The sequence below is a fragment of the Nomascus leucogenys genome, chromosome 1a (assembly GCF_006542625.1).
Source record: "Nomascus leucogenys isolate Asia chromosome 1a, Asia_NLE_v1, whole genome shotgun sequence".
NCBI lineage: Eukaryota > Metazoa > Chordata > Mammalia > Primates > Hylobatidae > Nomascus > Nomascus leucogenys.
The window spans coordinates 28,947,876-28,968,186 of record NC_044381.1 but is presented as its reverse complement, the minus strand read 5'-3'; the positions used below and the strand labels follow the sequence as shown (position 1 = coordinate 28,968,186).

The following is a 20,311-nucleotide window of genomic DNA, read 5'->3' as shown; positions in this document are numbered from 1 at the left end:
AGCTACGTGGGAGGCTGAGGTAGAAGAATCACTTGAACCCAGGAGGTGGAGGTTGCAGTGAGCTGAGATCATGCCACTGCATTCCAGCCTGGGCAACAGAGCAAGGAGACTTTGTCTCCAAAAAAAAAAAAAAAAAAAAAAAAAGAAAGAAATGGAATTTCTGAGAGTGTCATGTTAAGAAAAGTAGATTGGGGTGGGAATATGTCCATATGGGGGCAGTACCAGCAGGAGGTAACTATCAGACCTGATGTTTTTGTAGAGCACAAATTTTTCATATTTGCTAGTTAATCCTTTCAATCACTCTGTATAATAAGGCAAGGATTCTTTTAACAGGTAAGAAAATTGATGCTTCAAGATGTCAGTTACACAGTCATCGTTGGCTGAGCACGGACTAAATCCTAGGTCTCTACCTCTTAACTCCACGCTTTTCCTACTACAACAAGCATTATAACATGTATCTCTCATTCCAGTCATTTGTTGTAAGAGCACTTATGGCTTTGAGGAAAGGGATGTATTCAAATTGAAGGGATCCTGTGTAATTTGTATATTCTGTAGACAGTGACTTATCTGCAAGAAATTCTTCTTACTGAAGTTAGGGTACTTTTTGCTTAAGATTCGTGTAGTCCATCCAGGATCTATATTCTTGCCTACTATATTATAAAAGAATTATGGGATATTTTAGGATGTTGCAGGCCCGGGAAGGGCTTAGTCAATCATTTATTCATTTGCCCATTCATCAGTATGTGTTTTTCAGATATTATGTGCCAGGCACCATTCTAAACCTGTAGATACAGTGATGAAGAGATGTAGTACTTGCCCTCAGGGAACCATCTTTACAGTCTAGTGGAGGGAATATAAAATAAAATTGATGATTAGGATTAAATATGATATGAATTATAGTAAAAGTATTTACAAGTGGTAACTATTATAAGCTTGTTAAGGAAAAAGATAATTCATTTGTCTTTGTATATCTAGAACCAAACATAATTCTTTGTTCTATAAATGTTGAATAGAAACACTTCCTGAATAGGAACACTGGAAGAATAAATACATACGTCTTCTTGGGAAAATCGGGGAATGTTTTGCAGAGGTTGGAGCTGAGACTTGAAAGATTTTGTTGGTCAGGGCCATATCAGACAAAGGAAACAACAGGTGTGGAGGCTTGAAAAGTTGTGGTATATTTGAGGAGTTACAAGTTATTGTGGTATATTTGGGGGTTTACAAGTTATAAGATGAAGTGTGAGGAGAGTGCAGATGAGGCTGGACCCCAGTAGTCAGGAACCAGAACACAGTGTTTATGTCCACCGGGACAAGAAGTTTAGATTTTGTCCCATAGGTAGCGAAGCAACACTATAGAATTTACAGCGCTTTCCTCAGCTCCAGAGCACTCTAAAAACAAAGAGAATTAGAAAACCAAGATGAGTAAATGATGTATATGACCTTACAATTTGCAAGACATTTTTCTCCTTCAATCTTCACAGCAGTCCTGTGAGGTATAATAATTATCTTTAAACTACAAATGAGAGAAGTAGATAGAGGAGGGATTTGTTTATTACATTCTTTCATTCATTCAGCAAATATTCAGGCACTACTCTACCCACTGGAAATATAATGATAAAATGAATTCACTTTCCTCATGGAAAGTGAGGATGATATGCACATGGTTACAGCTAAAAAGAAGTGTGCTAGATTTGATAATCTGATTCAAAATCTCAGGCTTTTTCTACTATACTACACAGTCTCTAAAGACCAATAGAATCACTGAATGGTGAAAACATTATTAAATTCTTTTTGTTTCAGCTATGTTTGTAGCTCTCATAATTAGCCTTATTTTATCTTGACTGTCCAGCTACTAAATTGCAATGTAAAGGAGGGAACTGATAAAAGGATGTCTCATCCTTTGGGAATCCTGGTTCTATTCTTTCCCTTTTAATTTATCTCTCCAAGAATCTACTTTTTATTTTAATGTGGGACAAGTAACTATAAAATGTGGTTTTTATAATAGAAAAAAGATTATATGGGGTTAGTTTTCTTTTTTTTTCTCCTTTCTTTTTTTTTTTTTTTTGAGACAGTCTCATTCTGTTGCTCAGGCTGGAGTGTAGTGGTGTGATCTTGGCTTACTGCAACCTCCACCTCCCGGGTTCAAGTGATTCTCTTGCCTCAACCTCTTGAGCAGCTGGAACTATAGGCGCAGGCCACCACTCTCAGCTAATTTTTGTGTTTTTAGTAGAGATGGGGTTTTGCCATGTGGACCAGGCTAGTTTTGAACTCCTGACCCCAAGTGATCCACCTGCCTTGGCTTCCCAAAGTTCTGGGGTTACAGGTGTGAGCCACTGTGCCCAGCCTGGGGTTAATTTTCAAATTTAATTCAGATGCCACAGAAAGGTTCCTAGCAATTTAGAAATGGCTGTAATAGCTGACTATTTATTATATCTGTAGCAGTACCTTGATGATAACACTGTGGAAGCCATGGCCTTTCGGAAGAGTGCAAAGGAATTACTGCAACTAGCAGCGAAAACATTAAACAAATTGGGAGTACCATTCTGGCTGAGCAGTGGAACTTGTCTAGGTAAAATTCTTACGAGTTTCCATTTGTCTTTCTGTCATTTTGTCCTCTGGCTTTAGGGATTACTGCTTGAGATGACAAAATATCAGTGATATTTGAAGTGTCATATGTATAGACAGAATAAACAGGAGTGCATGCAGCAAGAATCTATTGATTTCCTTAAAGAAATTAATTTGAGAAATATAAAAAAGAATGTTAGAAAGGCCATGTTTGTGTTTACTCATAATTATAAATAATATGTATAAAATTTATATCAGAACATGTAGACTATACAATAGCCCCCCCTTATCCATGGACAATACATTCCAAGACCACCAGTGGATGCCTGAAATCTCCGATAGTACTGAACCCTATACATGCTGCTCTTTCCCTGTACATACATACCTATGATGATGTTTAATTTATAAATTAGGCACAGTAAGAGATGAACAACAATAAATAATAAAATGGAACAATTTTAACAATACTATAATAAAAGTTGTGTGAGTGTGATCTCTCTGTCTGTCAGAGTATCTTGTTTTACTGTGCTCACTGTTCTTCTTCTTATGATGGTGTGAGATGATAAAATGCCTACATGATGGCATGAAGGGAGATGAAGGATGTAGGCGCTGTGATGTAGTGTTAGTCTACTATTGAAAATTTCCTGGGAGAATCGAGGAATGTGTCACAGAGGATAAGTCTGAGCCCTGAAAGATTTGATTTAACACTTCTGAATTGTTTATTTCTGGAATTTACCATTTAATATCTTCAGATTGTGGTTGTCCACAGGTAACTGAAACTGCTAAAAGCAAAACCACGGATATGGGGGGACTATTATAGTTGATTCTCAGATAATCCTTAAATTAGCATTTTATTAGCATTTTATTATTTCTATCCCAAAGATTGTTATTGCCTTTTTTTTATAATTTTAAGAAACCCTCTATTTCTTTACTTATATACCATTCAAACAGCTTGCATTGCACCAAATGTTTCTAATGAGAGGAACAGTAAAGGCAGTGTCATAAGGTCTTCCATCAACCTTTCCTAGGTCATTGGTGGTATCACTAACTAGACATCACTGTTCATCTGACATGGACATACAGACTTTTCTACAGTCCTTAAGCAAGTTGCTGTTAGAATCTGTGAGTGATTTCTGGGTCTCTGTCCACTGTCCACTAAGTCAAACTTCTTTGGAATTTAGAATTATTTAGAATCTTAAATTTTGTTTTGTTTTTATTTGTTGTCTCTTGATTATCATGATAGTTAATTATAGCTATATTTGCTTTTTCTTTATAGTAACCATATCTATACAAAAGTTAATTCAACTCCTGCCTTTATAGGGATAGGGTTGCCATCCAATTTATTGTTCAATTCAGGAGACTCGAGAGTGAAAGGAAGCACCATTAATAATGATGTTGGTACAACAGGCATAAACTGGGATATATGGTTATCCTATCTATTAGCCTTTGTTGAAAATTTACATGGTTATTCCTGCCAAGGAGCTTACTACTAGAATAAGCCAAAAAGAAAAAAAAAAAGTACATCTCACACATTTATGTGATATCTGCTTTAAGGTTTAATTTTTTTAGAAACAAGATTGTTTTATAATGTTTGTCATCAAAGACACTTCATAGTCATTTGACATGATTTGTTTTGAGTTTTCAGTCCCATGGTTTTCTTGACTTAAGGGCACTTATGAGGGAGTTGTATTAGATGATTTTTAAGAAAACTTTTATTTTTAATTGTTTATAATTCTTTAATAGAATTATTTTAGAATTCCAAACAATATTAACCAACAGCAATGCCTATAACGATAATCGCAGTCATTTATTTACTTTTGAAATATTGGAATGAAATGATTAGAAAGATCATAGGGGAGACCCAGGAGTCCTTAATAATATTAAGGTACATGTTTTATTTCTTCAGAACAGTGCTATAGCAACGAATTGAGAGCACATACATGGTAAACACTTAGAAATATCATTTGGCAGTGTGTTGAACATGGAAGCTGCTACTGCTTTTCTTTTTCGTATGGCCCATCAGGTGGTCACTGTTGAGAGCTGTTAGGTTCTACAAATTATTGCTCAAGAAAAATATATTGGTTAAGCAAAAGAATTAAATATTTTTTGCATATCTTAACAGCCCCCTCTATCACTAGAGATTAATGATTAAACATTCTTATCAGCAACTTAGTATTATTAAAGCTAATGGTTTATTCAGAAACTAAAATATATCATGAAAGTTTTTGAGAAAGCTGAGAGTGCTCAGACAGTAAAAATAAATACATAGATAGAAGGTTCAGGTGACTGCTCAAAGTCACTTAGTTTGAGGTTTAATTTTTAAAAATAATTTTGGTAAAGCATCTTAAGTCTAATCCTGTGAAATAAAATCCATTCCGTAGCCCCAGCCACTCAAGAGGCCAAGGCAGGAGGATCACTTGAGCCAGGAGTTTGTGTACAGCCTGGGCAATATAGTGAGACTCTGTCTCTTTTAAAAAAAAGAAAAAAATCCTTGTTACAAATGTAATTTATTATAATAACTAAGTTTTTCCAAACCTACATTTTGTTAAAAAAATTTAATCTTCTTTTTAGGATGGTATCGACAATGCAACATTATTCCTTATAGCAAAGATGTTGACCTAGGAATTTTTATACAAGATTACAAATCTGATATTATTTTAGCATTTCAGGATGCAGGACTTCCGCTCAAACACAAATTTGGGAAGGTCAGTAACAAAAGTCGGCTTCATTTCGTAAGTAACATATCTCAATTGTAAAGTTTATATTAAGCAACTCAGATATGGTTAAGAATGCTACATATATAATTTTATCACTCAGTGTTGACTAGGATGAGTTCAGCAGAAGCCTGTTACCACTTGTAATTTCTGCACTGTCTAGGCAAAAGCAAGAAAATCTGGCTTTCTACTGGGTTGGTGTAAAAGTAATTGTGGTTTTTGCCATTACTTTTGCACCAACTAATGATAAGAAAAGAAGGATCTTGAAGTCTTATAGGTGAATGTATTGCTATTATATTAGGCAACAATGTAATATCAAATCAATAAAATGTATAATATACAATTAATATAATAAGTAAGAATCCCACCCACCATACCTGAAGTTGCATTGTTTCTCATGAGTCATTTAATTTATGGATGTCATTATCAACATAAAATATTCCATTGATTGCTAAGGGATAGAAATATAGAATCATTTCAAATAAGTACTTCAATTTCTTGTTTATCTTATATGTCCTAGGCTATAGCAGTTTGCTCAGACGTAAACTAGGGATAGGTCATTGGGGCCTAGATGAAATCTCCCTCTAGACAATTTGATTCCTATGCCCTAAGCCCATGATCTCTTGCAATCATCTTGTTCTTAATTTGCTTGTCCCCTCGGAGGTGTTATCCTACAAGCAAGTAAAAATATGTTTAGTTGGCCGGGCGTGGTGGCTCACGCCTATAATCCCAGCACTTTGGGGGGCCAAGGCGGGTGGATCACAAGGTCAGGAGATCGAGACCACGGTGAAACCCCATCTCTACTAAAAATACAAAAAAAATTAGCCGGGCGTGGTGGCGGGCGCCTGTAGTCCCAGCTACTCGGGAGGCTGAGGCAGGAGAATGGCGTGAACCCAGGAGGCGGAGCTTGCAGTGAGCCGAGATCGCACCACTGCACTCCAGCCTGGGCGACACAGCAAGACTGCATCTTAAAAAAAAATATGTTTAGTCACCAGAAAATTATTTTTTCCATCATAAATAGTTATTTTGTTTTACTAAAAAATATAAATAAAATATTTTACTGAGGTCAAAGTCAAGTAACAGAGCTCTAGTTATTCAGCAAACATTTATCAAACATTCACTATAAGTATGGCACTGTCCTCTGCACCTGGGACACAAAGATGAATAAATGATAGTTCTTACCCTTGAGAAGCTCACTGTCTAATTGGGAGGGGGAAAGACTGCATAAATAATTCTTCTGTGATGAGTGCTGTGGCCGACAGATGTACCAAGTCCAAAGGGAACGTAATTATTTGTATGAAAAGTTTTCTTTAGGGAAATGTTCTCAGAATTATTTATTTTTTTTACCTTAACTTTTATTTTTTTCTTTTTTCCGTGTGTAGTATAATGATCTAAACTATTTACGTATGTGGCTATGAGGAATGCCACTTTACTTAAGTACTTATTGATTGATTGTTATGAGAGACTTATTTCCTCATAGTTTTATTTGGGTTATTAAAGGAAATAATATTTCTTTGGTTCTTTTCCTTTTTTAGTCAGAAAGCTGCTCTGGAATAGGATGTTTCTATTTTTTTCTGCAGTGATAATTACCATAAGTCATTTACCCTGAGTTATCATCAATAGTAAGAAACATTATTTTAGATGCAGTTAAGAAATTAAATGATATGTTACTGATGCATCCCAATTTCAGAAGTGCCTTAACTTGAAAAAATGTGCATCTTAGAATGAATACTCTATGTATATAAAACTTAAGAATCTGTTTATTTTTTTTTAAAAAAAAGGTTTTTAAAAATGTATTTCCTTTGTTTCAATGTGTGAAGGTTTTCATCTTCCCCATAGGTAGAAGACAGCTTCGAACTATCCTTCCAGGGAAAAGATGATGTAAAACTTGACATTTTTTTCTTCTATGAAGAAACTGATCACATGTGGAATGGAGGCACCCAGGCCAAAACAGGAAAAAAATTCAAGTATGAATCAAACAAGTACTTACTTATAAAGGCACTACAGAAATAATTTCAGGAGGTAGACATACAGAAGTAACTGAAAATGAAAAGAAAACCAGAAATCTCTTTCAAGACTCCGTTATTAGCTAACACTTTCTTAGCTTACCCATAGAGTCCAGTTATGCCTGTGAAGTAAGAATACCAATAAGGACGGTTTGTGAGGAGGAAGTGTCCCTGGGTTTGTCAGTCCAAGTTGATGACACAGGTGGTCTATTCTCAGTTCTGAGAGAGAGAATGAGAATGGGAACCTGAAGAGCATGGGTTTTAGAGTCAGGCTGACCTGGGAAACCTTAGCTCCACTCTAATTTGTGGCCTTTAGATTTTCTGAACAGTAATCATTTTATCCATTACATTGAGTAATACTGCTATGTGTCAGGCACTATTCTGAACGTTTTACGTATATTAACCCATCTAATCCTCATAACAACCTTCAGAGGTAGATATTCTGAAGCCAGTGTGATTGCTGTTGAATCTCAGCTCTTTATTTTACCAGCTATATTACCTTGAGCAAGTTATTTAACCTCTCTGCCTAAGTTTCCTCAGCTGTAAAATGGAAATTATAGTAGAAATTGTCACATAGAGTGGTTTTAAGGATTAAAAGAATTAATATACAAAAAGAGCTTTGAGGAGTGTCAAGATGTCCTGGGTGCTAAGTAATTATCACCTGCTGTTACTAATACTACTATAGTGGTAGTAGTAGTAGCAGTAGCAGTAGCAGTAGTAGTAGTAATAGTAGTAAAGTAAGTAAGAGCAGTAGAGTAAGTAGATAGAAAAAAGTAAAAAAAAAAAAAAAAAAAAAAAAAAAAAAAAAAAAAAAAAAAAAAATAGTAAGTAAGTAGCAGTAGTAGTAGCAGTAGTAGTAGTAGCAGTAGCAGTAGTAGTAGTAGTAGTAGTAGTAGTAGTAGCAGTAGTAGTAGTAGTAAAGAAAACTATTTCTCTTTTTATTCTCATGAGAAATTTACAGATTAGAGACCTGTATAATTATCTCAATATTAAACTGTTACATCTATTCTTAGAGAACTTCTATAAGAGTGTCGCCTTTTTTCTAAGAAAGATAATTTCTAGAGCCAGTATTAGAGTCCTGTTATTCTTAAATTACTTTCTAAGGCTTGAATTTTGACATGATCCGAAACCTGCAAACCTCAAAAGGACTGTTCATTTCCAACTACTACATTTCTGGAGAGAAAAATCTTCTTTCATTCTGCTTTAACAGCTCTTTATAGTAGCAGTGTTTGGGAAGTGTGAAGTGTTCTGATTATTTAACAAGAGAAATGAGCAGTGATAGAACTGTCTGGACAGATGGTGTGAGTCCCAGATTTTCTATCATGTTACTGTGACCTTAAAAGGCAGAGAAAAGAACAGGAGATGGCTGAGTAGAGTAGTTTCTTTGGAAGATTCCCCCAGCCATATGCCATTTTTATTCTTTTCAGCACTGTTTACTTTAAGAAAATGTAGTATTTTTAACACTACTATTCCTTGGGGATGAAGAAAAACAAAATGTTTAAAGCTAGTCGAAGGGTCTTTTTAATGTATTTTAAATTTTTGAATAGATTATATATTACATAGTTAAAATATTCCAAGAATATAAAGGATAGTGTGAAAAGTAAACCTTTCTCCATCCTCTGCCCTTCTTTTTCCCGTTTCTAGTTGCCGTTGCCAGAGATAACCATGATTACTCATTTCTTATGTATCCTTTCAGAGACAAACATATGCTTGTATACATATAGTGTTTACATTCACCTCTCCCCCTTTACACAAATAGTATTATAGTATATTACACACTGTCTGTTATGTTCTTTTCCTCACATATCTATGTATCTTGGAAAATGTTCCAAATGAGTATGTATGGAAATAGCTGCATTTTATTCCATTGTATAGCAATACCATAATTTATTCAACCAATTCCCTATTGATGAATATTTAGGCTGTTTGCAGTAGTTTACTGTGACCCTCAGTTCTGCAATCACTATCTCTGTCCATATGTCTTTATGCACACGTGTGAAACCCTGTGCAGGATAAAGTATTAGACTCAAATTTGGGGGCTAAAGGGAATATAAGCATATTTCAATTTTGATAGATATTGCCAAATTGCCCTCCAAAGATGCTTCCCCAATTTATATTCTCAACCACATGGTTTGAGAATATGGGTTTATTTTTTAAAAGCGCACTATCTATAAAGAGAGGCAAACTTGCTCAATATTTGCCACTAACCAATAACTAATCAATTACTTGTAATCAGTAACTAAATCTACCATACACCAAATATAGTTGGGAGCACATTGGGATTATTGTTGAAACTAGTCAGTATAATGTATCATCTCACCTTCTCCGAAGGTCTTTTTGTCTTTATAATAACCTATTTTTTATTTTATATATAGTTCATTCTGAGAAAAGCTTAATAATATAGAATGCTTACTATTTTTTAAAAGGCAGAAGAGGAACTCAAGAAGGAAGAAAAAAGATTTTCTTTCTAAACTACTCTGCAGGCCTACAGAATGATATCTTTGGTCCTAAGATTTAACAATATATTAAAAGTAATAATAAAGATATAGCTACCAGGATATCTGCTAGCTATCAGGCACTATGATAGGTAGTTCATATATATATATATAATCTGGTTAATCCTCATGCTATCCCTGTGGGTTCAGTATTCTCACCTCCAGTTAGATATTAGGAAACTAAAGCTCAGAGTGAAGTAACTTACTGGAGGCTTTTGACTGTTAATGGCAAGACCAAGATTTAATGCCAGACCTGTTTGATCCTGAAGCCTAAATGCTTTCTTCTTAGAGTTAATAGGTTAAGTGAATTAGTACATCTAATGCATTTAGAACAGTACCTGGCACATTGTAAGTATTGTGTAAGTAGTAGCTACTGTCAGTACTGTATTATTATTACTGTTACTGTTATTATTACCATGCTGCACCGGCATAAGGTATAGTACCTTCAGCACAGTGGTAAATTGGATTAGTAATTTTCTAGGCAGGCATTTTCTTCCTCCGTCTCATAATACTCATTCCGTCTTTAGTTCTCAGTCTTTCACTTCTCTATAGGAAGCCCTTCTTTTACCTGAAATCCAAATTCCATTTAAAAATATTGACTGGATTCTTTATTCTGTTTTTCTCCAGCATCCAAATCTGCCAATAATAAAAGTGATGAATATAATAACTATGACTCCAGAATGTGAAGTTTTTAATTCAACTTCACATTTCCTAAAGATGCTGCCTAGATTTATTTGGTTTGTTTCTTTCCTTCCCATTTTGAATCAACTGGTATGGGTAGAAGCCAGAAGTTTGAAAGGTAATAATAATAGTTAACTTTATTGAATACTTACTATAAGCCAATCAATATGCCAAGCTTTTATATGTGTTATCTTATTTAATCCTCACAATAAGTTTATAAAGGAGATTTTATCATCATCACCTTTATTTTATGGATGAGCAAATTAAGGCAGACCTGAGTCAGACCTAGGGGTGTATCACTTCAAAGCCCATGTTCTTACTATGCCAGACCTAGGGGTGTATCACTTCAGAGCCCATGTTCTTACTATGTTAGTGTCACCATGATCTGTATCATGTTGTTAATACCCCTTCCATGAAAACATTATCAGGGTAATACAACTACTGCTACATCCTCTAATAGGAAATCTACTCCTTGGGCTAGTAGTGGGTTCCTTATACCTTCTGATAGTTGCAGCTTCTGCTTATTGGATAGATCTTCAGAAAATTCAGATTCATCCTCTGTGGACCACACTCCCATCCAAGTGTGGATCCTATGTAATTTATCACTTCATTTCTGTAAAATGTATTTACTAACTGCTATGTGCTAAGGATACTGATGTGACTGTAACTTAGGATCTCATGATCTAGACCATGAGACATGTTAAAGTACTCTGATAGCAGTACTGTAATCAAATATGTATAATCTATAGTTGAAGTACCAAATCAGCCATATCTAGAAACAATGGCAAAGAAGTGTGGCTTACAAGTAGAGAAATTTGTTAGGTAGACTTAGGAGAAATGTGGAAAAAGCCCTAAAAATAGGTTTATTTAATGATTTTTAAATTCGTTTATTTCCATTTTTTAATTTAAAAAATTTTGTGGGCATCTGTATACTTAAAGCAAAAACTTTAAGGGGTTCTTTCCTTCAATAGATACCCAAAGGTAGAATTATTAAGTCAAAAGATATGAGCCTTTCATTCATGACTCCCCTGATAGTTTCTTTGAGTAACTTTTTTTTTCCACTTTCTTTTTATTATCCCAAGGTATCTTCTATCATAAAACCAGGTCAGTCATTAGTAGCAAGTTACCAACAATTATTACTTTTCTGGCCAGGCACAGTGGCTCATGCCTTTAATCCCAGCACTTTGGGAGGCCAAGGTGAGAGAACTGCTTGAGCACAGGAGTTTGAGACCAGCTTGGGCAACACAATAAACCCTGGCTTTATATAAAAATTTTTTAAAAATTACCCAGGCATGGTGGCATGTGTCTGTGGTCCCAACTACATGGGAGGCTGAGACAGGAGGATCATCTGAGCCCAGGAAATCTAGGCTGCAGTGAGCCACATTTGCACCACTGTACTCCAGCCTAGGTGACAGAGCAAAACCAGAAACAAAAAAAAAAAAGAAAAGAAAAAAAAGTCATTACTTTTCTCTTAACTATTCCTAACATCAACTGGCTTTTAGTATACATCTAACCCGTTCCCTGTCATCCCAGCCTCCCTCTCAAAATCCAGCTTTAAAATATTACAGTGCATTTAGAATGTCTAGTTATAGGTGTTTGTTAGACACTTATTATGTAGAGACTTTTATATTTAAGCTTTATACAAGTGTGATTTTAGCTGAGTGAGCCCAGGAATTAGAAGACCTGAATTCAAATCTGAGTTCTATTTTTTTGTGTCATATAAACCTTCTGAGCTTCAGATTTCTCTTCTTAAAATGGGAATAACACTGCGTACTTCACAGGGTACAATGCTTAGATTAAATAATGTGTAGTTACCTGATTCAGTGCTTGGTACATAATAGATTCACAACTGTTTGCTAATTCAACAGGCAGAGCACAGAAGTCTGATTAGGAAGATTCATTGCTAGGTAGCAATTAGAAAAAAAATGACATAGTAGTGAATTAAAGCCTACCAAATGTTACAAAGATGAATATAAACTTGTATTACATATAACTGCAGAGAGATATAGTTTATAGGAAAAAAATGTAAAGAGTACTGATTCTATGGAAGTTTTCTCTGAAAGTGAGGGTTGAGTCAGCACAATTTGAGCGAATATTGTTGAATGGGGAATTGCTATTAAGTTAGATTTGGTTGCCTCTAGGAAAAGACTTAGGGCCATGTAAAGATGATATTGGGCAATGCTGGTAAACTGGTTAATTGCCAGAAAGTCTTGTTGTTTGGTGGGGTTTTTGACTGGATGTAATAAAGAATCTCTCTCATAAGGCTTTTGGCAGAGAATGTAGTAAGACACAAGTCCTGTTGAGGAATATTGTTCTTGCTAGTGTGTGTAAGCATGGAAAGCTGGTATAGTGAGGAAGACTTGGGTGGTTGAGGACCTGTGCTAAACATTAGGTGACTGGAATAAATGGTAAAAGGACTTAGTAACATGCCTGGCTGTGAACAAGGGGAGTCCAAGAAAACTAAGTGTCCAAAATAACATGTAAGTTTATAATCTTAGAGCTAGAAAAAAATTAGGAAATAGTGGATTATTATGTTTTTAATTGAAGTGTAACATACATATGGAAAACTATACAAAGCAAATGTATGGCTCCAAGAATTATCAAATGAACAAATGTGTAACCAGCACCCCAGTAAAAAAAAAATAGGTATTTGTCAGCACCCCAGAAACCCACATCATTTTCCCTCACGATCATAGCTCCTATTTCCCACAAGGTAACAGCGATGCTAACTTCTGATATTACAGTTTAGTTTTAACTGTTTTTTTATTTTATATAAACTAGATGGTATGTTGCTGGCTTCTTTTCATTCAACATTGTATTTGTGAGAACCATCCATATTTTTGCGTGTTGTAGCTCTTCAGTCATTTTCTTTGCTGTGTAGTAAATTGTATGAATATATCACAAATATTTATTCAGTCCACTAACCCAAATATTAGTTGGATATTTGGGTGCTTTCAATTTGGGGCTATGATAGATGATGCTGTAGTGAACATTTCTGTACGTGTCTTTTAGTGCCCCGGTACATGCTTATCTTAGTTTGCTCAGGCTACTGTAACAAAATACCATAAACTGGGTGGCTCGTAAACAGAAATTTATTTCTCAGGGTTCTGGATGATGGGAAGTCCAAGATAAAAGTACCAGCATGGGGCCGGGCGCGGTGGTTCACGCTTGTAATCCCAGCACTTTGGGAGGCCGAGGCGGGCGGATCACAAGGTCAGGAGATCGAGACCACGGTGAAACCCCGTCTCTACTAAAAATACAAAAAATTAGCCGGGCGTGGTGGCGGGCGCCTGTAGTCCCAGCTACTGGGAAAGGCTGAGGCAGGAGAATGGCGTGAACCCGGGAGGCGAAGCTTGCAGTGAGCCGAGATTGAGCCACTGCACTCTAGCCTGGGTGACAGAGCAAGACTCCGTCTCAAAAAAAAAAAAAAAAAAAAAAAGGGAAGAAAAGAAAAGTACCAGCATGGTCAGGTTCTGGTGAAGGCCCTCCTCCTGGTTGCAGACTGCTGATTTCTCCTCACATGGTGAAAGGAGCAATCAAGCTCCCTTAGGCCTTTTTTATAAAGGTTCCATTCATGAGTGTTTCACCCTCATGACCTAATCACCTCCCAAAGGTCTTACCTCTTAATACTGTCACCTCGGAGGTTAGGATTTCAGCATATGAATTTTGAGGAGACATAAACATTCAAACCACAGCAATGTTTTTCTATTGGGTTTACACATAAAGTGTGGGATTGCTTGGTCGTAGGGTATTCATGTGTTCAATTTCAGCATATTGTTTACAAATAGTTTTCCAAAGTTATTCCAAGTTACATTCCAGTATGTTGTAGAAATTTCCATTGCCCCACATTTTTACCAATGCTTGGCATTGTCAGACTTCTTAATTTGTAACCATTTTGGTAGGTGTGTAGTGTTACCAAATTGTAGTTTAGATTTCCATTTCCTTGACTTAATGAAGGCAAGTTCATGTTTACTGACCATTTGGATATCCTCTTTTGTGAGTTACCTGCTGAGTATCTTGTTTTTTCTGAGTTGTCTGTCTTTTTCTTGCTTGAAAATATCGTCTCCCAATTTGTGCCTTTCTTCTTTATTATTTATTTATTTATTTTTTTTTTTTGAGACAGAGTTGTCACCTAGGCTGGAGTGCAGTGGTGTGATCTCGGCTCACTGCAACCTCCACCTTCCAGATTCAAGCAGTTCTCATGCCTCAGCCTCCCGAGTAGCTGGAATTACAGGCACGTTCCATCATACCTGGCTATTTTTGTATTTTTAGTAGAGATGGGGTTTCACCATGTTGCCCAGGCTAGTCTCAAACCCCTGACCTCAAGTGATCTGCCCTCCTCGGCTTCCTAAAGTGATTGGATTACAGGCATGAGCTGCTGTGCCAGCTCTTCTTTAGTGATTTTTGGTCAATAAAAACTTATTTTAATGTAGTTCAGTTTATCTATTATGGCTAGTATTATCGTCTCCTGTTTAAGAAATCTTTCCCTATCTCAAGGTAATGAAGCTATTCCTCTTGTACTACCTTCTAGAAACTTTATTCTATATGTAATATGAAGTAAAGATCAAGTTTAGACTCTGTACTTTATTTGGATTCACTAGCTTTTCTACTAATGTGCTTTTTCTGTTCTAAGATCTAATCCAGGATACCACATTGCATTTAGGCACTCTACCTTTTGAAACTTTATTTTGGTCCAAGATTTTAAGCTTGTCAATAGTAATACTAGATTATCATACATCATTGCATGTCCCACTTCTGCTCATTCAAGGGCCTTGCATTGCTGTCTGTTTGAACTAGCTTCTTGGTACCTCAGTCTGGAAATAATCTTCTCTTCCTCTGCATTTCTATAGATTTTCTTTTTCTTTACCTCTCTCATGCTTTATTGGAGTACTTTTGCTGATTTGTCTGTCCTTTTTATGTGATAGATAAAATCAGGCCTGGTACATGTTTGGCTAAGTGAGACCTGAGCCCTACATGAAACTAAGTCAGATCCTCTTAAGTGTAGTCTACACTGTTTTGTTAAGATGATAGGGTGACACCAGGTTGATGACTTGATCCAACCTAACGCGGTTGGAGAATTAAAACTATAGAGTTAAGTTAGCCTAGTCAATTTTAAATCATTCTGCTTCGCAAGAAGTTAGAAGACTAGAGGTATTTGTTGAATCCTCACTCATTGTCTCTCTCAGCTTCACAGATTGATAACTGTGCTCCTACAGTTGTAACTCCAAGAAACACATTTGTCTTTTTAGTACTTACAGCTGTGAAGCTAAAGGCAAATTTGAATAATTTCTTTAAATGAGTGTATTTAAAACATTGACTTTTCTATGAATGATCTCATATTTTCTGCTCTGTTTATGCCTTTATATTTTACAACATACAGATTATGTCTTAGGTCTCCTTAATTATACCTCCAAACCTCTAGTAAGTAGCAGGTGCAAAATTAAGGAACTGAGGGAAGAACTTCGAATGCTTGTTATATGGGAATTGTATACTTACACAATATGTAGAAGTGGCAGTTATTTATATAGCAAGCTTTGTTTATTTTTTTAAGAGAAGATTGCCTCCAGATGAATCAACAGCAAATCTTTCATTTATATGAAGTAAGTTACATTTTTTTAAACTGTCGTATAGTTTGAACATAATTCTATATTATATAGGATAGTATTCTAAGAGAAATAAAAGCGTATTTTCAGTAAAAGACTTGTACACAAATGTTTATAGTAGTCTTACTCATACTAGCAAGAAATGGAAGCAACCCAAATGCCTATCTTCTGGTGACTAGTTATAAAATTATGATATATTCAAACAATGGACTACCACTGAGCAATGAGTAGCAATGAACTACTGATAAATGCAATAACATGGATGAATTTCTAAAACATGGTATTAAGTGAAAGAAGTCAGATAGGAAGAGTATATACTGTGTATTTGCTGTTATTTGAAATTGCACAGGAAAAACCCATCAAGAGTGTAATAAGATCAGTGGTTGCCTAGGACCAGGGTGGGTTGATTGCTTGACTGCCAAGGGGCACAGGGAACTTTGGACGAGGGGTTGGTAGAAATGTTCTATATCTTGATTATTGTGGTTACACAGGTGTATACATTTGTCAAAACTCATCACTTAAGATAGATGCATTTCATTATACATAAGTTATACCTCAAAAGAAGTTACCTTAAAAGTTTAAGACCAGGCACAGTAACCCATCAGCATTTGGGGAAGACCCGGTGAGAGGATCACTTGAGCCCAGGAGTTCGAGATAAGCCTGGGCAACATAGGGAGACCCCATGTCTACAAAAAAATAAAAACTAAACTTAAAAAAGGTTAAAAAGATAAAAAACCGTTTGTGACTTAGAAAACTGATGCTAAGAGAAAAAGGGTCTGAGATCACAGGTTGAAACGGAGGGATATATGGGACCAAAAGCAATGAATTTGATCAGGGCAGACCTAATTGCAATGATAAACTTTGAGACTTTCACATATGATTAAACAAATTGTGTAATATGATAGTAAAAAAGCCTTTTGTATTGAGTATGAAAATTGAAACTGTAATTTAATTCTTTTAAAAATTATCCATTATATACAAGGAGAAATCCTGTAAAAACTGTCTGAAGGAAAGCAAGCACAACTGGAGTCTAACTGGTTGTTGAAGTGCCATAGATCTAGTTCTGGGAAGTTATGTGGTTATCTAGAGCTATAGAGTTTTTGGAATTTCTGTAGTTATGCCCCAAGGCTTTGTCCTCTGGCATTGAGGAAAACTTTAGTACTTGTTTTACATTGATAGTTTTTAATGTAGTCATTATGTATATGTATATATACATGCTGCTCTAAAGACACATACACACATATGTTTATTGCGGCACTATTCACAATAGCAAAGACTTGGAACCAACCCAAATGTCCATCAGTGATAGACTGGATTAAGAAAATTTGGCACATATACACCATGGAATACTATGCAGCCATAAAAAAGGATGAGTTTATGTCCTTTGTAGGGACATGGATGAAGCTGGAAACCATCATTCTGAGCAAACTGTCATAAGGACAGAAAACCAAACACCGCATGTTCTCACTCATAGGTGGGAATTGAACAATGAGAACACCTGGACACAGGGTGGAGAACATCACACACCGGGGCCTGTCATGGGGTGGGGGGAGAGGGGAGGGATAGCATTAGGAGGTATACCTAATGTAAATGACGAGTTAATGGGTGCAGCACACCAACGTGACACATGTATACATATGTAACAAACTGGCACATTGTGCACATGTACCCTAGAACTTCAAGTATAATAAAAAAAAAAAAAGAAAAAGAAAAAAGAAAAATCTGGGATGGCTGGCTTTAGTTTATACTCAGCTGTGTTACATTAACTCTCTCAAAACAAAAACTAGGTCAATAAATGTGATCATTAGTTAAAATGTGAAAATGATAAAATTTTCTAGAAAAATAAATACCAAAATCAACTCAAAAAGATCTAGATAACCTATATTCATTCAAGACATTGAATTAGTAATCAGAAATCCTCCTTTCTCCCTCTTCCCTACCAGAGGATACTAAAACCCAGAAAGTTTGCTGCAAAGTTTTACTGTGCCTTCACAGGACAGATTATCCCTATATTGTACAGCTTATTTCAGGCAATAGAAAAAGAGAAAACTAAGTAACTATTTTATGAGAGTGATAGCAAAAGTGGACATGGACAATATAAAAAAAAAATTTTAAGGGAAATTGCTGTCTCAGTGAATACAGTGAAAAAATACTAAATGAATAGAATTTTGTAGTGTGTACATATTAGTGTAATTCTCTGTATTAAAGGATTAAAAGATTAAAGGAATGAAAACACTATGATTGTTTTAATAGATGACATTAAAATTTTTTGATAAATTTTATAATTAACCAAAAGGAGAGAGACCTCTTAGCAAATTTGGATTAAAAGGAATCTGGGTTGGGCACGGTGGCTCACATCTGTAATGTCAACATTTAGGGAGGCCGAGGCGGGTGGATCACTTGAGGCAGGAGGTCAAGACCAGACTGGCCAACATGGTGATACCCCGACTCTACTAAAAATAGAAAAATTAGCCAGGTGTGGTGGTGTGCGCCTGTAATCCCAGCCACTCCAGAGGCTGAGGCAGGAGAATTGCTTGAACCCGAGAGGTGGAGGTTGCAGTGAGCTGAGGTTGCACCACTGTACTCCAGCCTGGGTGACAAAGCAAGACTGTCTCAAAAAAAAAAAAAAAATCTGAAATTTCTTTTACCTAATAAAGAGAATATAACAAAAACCTAGAGTGAGCAATCATGTTTAATGATAAAACTTTAGAAGCCTTTCCATTAAAATCAGAAAAACGTTAGGAATGTGTGCTAGCCCTGCTTCTATTAAACAATATGCTAGAGGGCTTAGGCACTGGAATGACATGAGAAGAAATTAAAAGTTAAAAGAGAAAAAATTGGTAGTGAGAATAAACCATTTATGTTTTGTAGGAAATTCTTGTCAAGAATGGCTCTACTGCCCCAACTCTAGAGTTAATGTAAAACTTAAGTTTAAAAAAGTCAGGTTCAGTTATAGTTGATGTTGTCTCTATCTCTCTGAGCCTAGTAATAATAAAACACTGTTGGTTCTGGGATAGTGGGAGAACTTCCTTTTCATTTAGCAGTTATATTCATAGGTTGTGCTTAAATTGATTGTAATTAAACTGATGAAATTATCCAACTACCACCAAGTAGTTGTATAGATTTTAAGGATATCTGTGAGGGAAAAAAATGGTCTATTCCAACTATTTAACTACTGTTTTATGTAAAAATAATATGAAGTAAAAGTGGTATGAAATAGAAAGTGGATGGAAGGATTTTTTTTGTGGTAATAAGATCTCTTAAACTTATATTCTGATTTAGGGTTGCCTTAGTCTGCATTTAAACCTGTTCACATGCTGGATCCAAGCCTTAAAGTACAAACTGCTTAGCTGAACTTAATCTTAGCTTTAAAAGCCAAGGTAACATTGCAGACCCATGGTGTATTTTAGTCTTAGTCATTATTTACTGATAGCCTGGACAGGGTACATGGCATGTGCTGTTCTGTGTCATTCACTCTCCTTCACTTCCTCCCTACGATCCTATTTTATAATCAGTTTTTACAATCTATTGTTTGTTTATCTTTCCTCTTCTCTTAGGAAGCTGTGATTTTCTTTTTGCTGAATGGATGGAAAAATAATTGGGGAAAAGGAAACCACAAAGAGTTTAGAGAAGTTTCTGTTTAAGTACAAAAATTAACGTTTGAGTTAAATTGTCTTTGAATTATTTTCACATTGTTTATATATTTAAAATGTTTTGGCTTTGCTCATAAATTCTTCATTGTTCAAAACATTGCTCTTGTAAAATTTGTAGTATTCCCCTTCACCTTATCTATCCTGTATCTATTATTATTTTTCCCTCTTTTAGCTTTTTGATGAGACCACAAAGGATAATACTTAGAAAAGTTTCCTGGCCTGTATTACAAGATAGACCATGAGTTCTGCCTCAATTCAACTTCAGTGTGTCAACTTGATAGGATAAGACAGGTGGACATTCTGCTAACCAGCATCTGATTAGAGAGAGTGGAGGCTGGTGATGGATTGTTATGTGTGATGACAAAATAAGCAATTCCGTGAACATGAGTGTGCAGAGTAAAATTGAGACCAGCAGATGGTGGGGCTAAGCTGTATCTTATTTCTCAGCTATGAGATTTTCTGTGGCCGCCTTTTCACAGTAGCCAGCTGGGATTGTCCATTAACTGGGTTTGAGTAAAAGGGAGTTGTTGCTTTCTTTAGAATTTGTTCAGCCTCTCCTTTTCATGTATGGCTTTATGTTCATTTGGTAGTAAA

The 20,311-nt window shown here is 35.8% G+C and overlaps 1 protein-coding gene across 7 annotated transcripts in view; it reads left to right on the top strand.

The window, feature by feature from the left end:
- Positions 1–20,311, top strand: part of FKTN (fukutin) — a 101,121-nt gene that overhangs the window by 62,826 nt on the left and 17,984 nt on the right. For all 7 annotated transcript variants that reach the window (XM_030825959.1, XM_030825749.1, XM_030825863.1 and 4 more), the window contains 3 exons: positions 2,440–2,569; positions 5,137–5,270; positions 7,119–7,246. In XM_030825959.1, the coding sequence (XP_030681819.1) occupies positions 2,440–2,569; positions 5,137–5,270; positions 7,119–7,246 (392 nt within the window). The remainder of the gene's footprint in view (positions 1–2,439; positions 2,570–5,136; positions 5,271–7,118; positions 7,247–20,311) is intronic.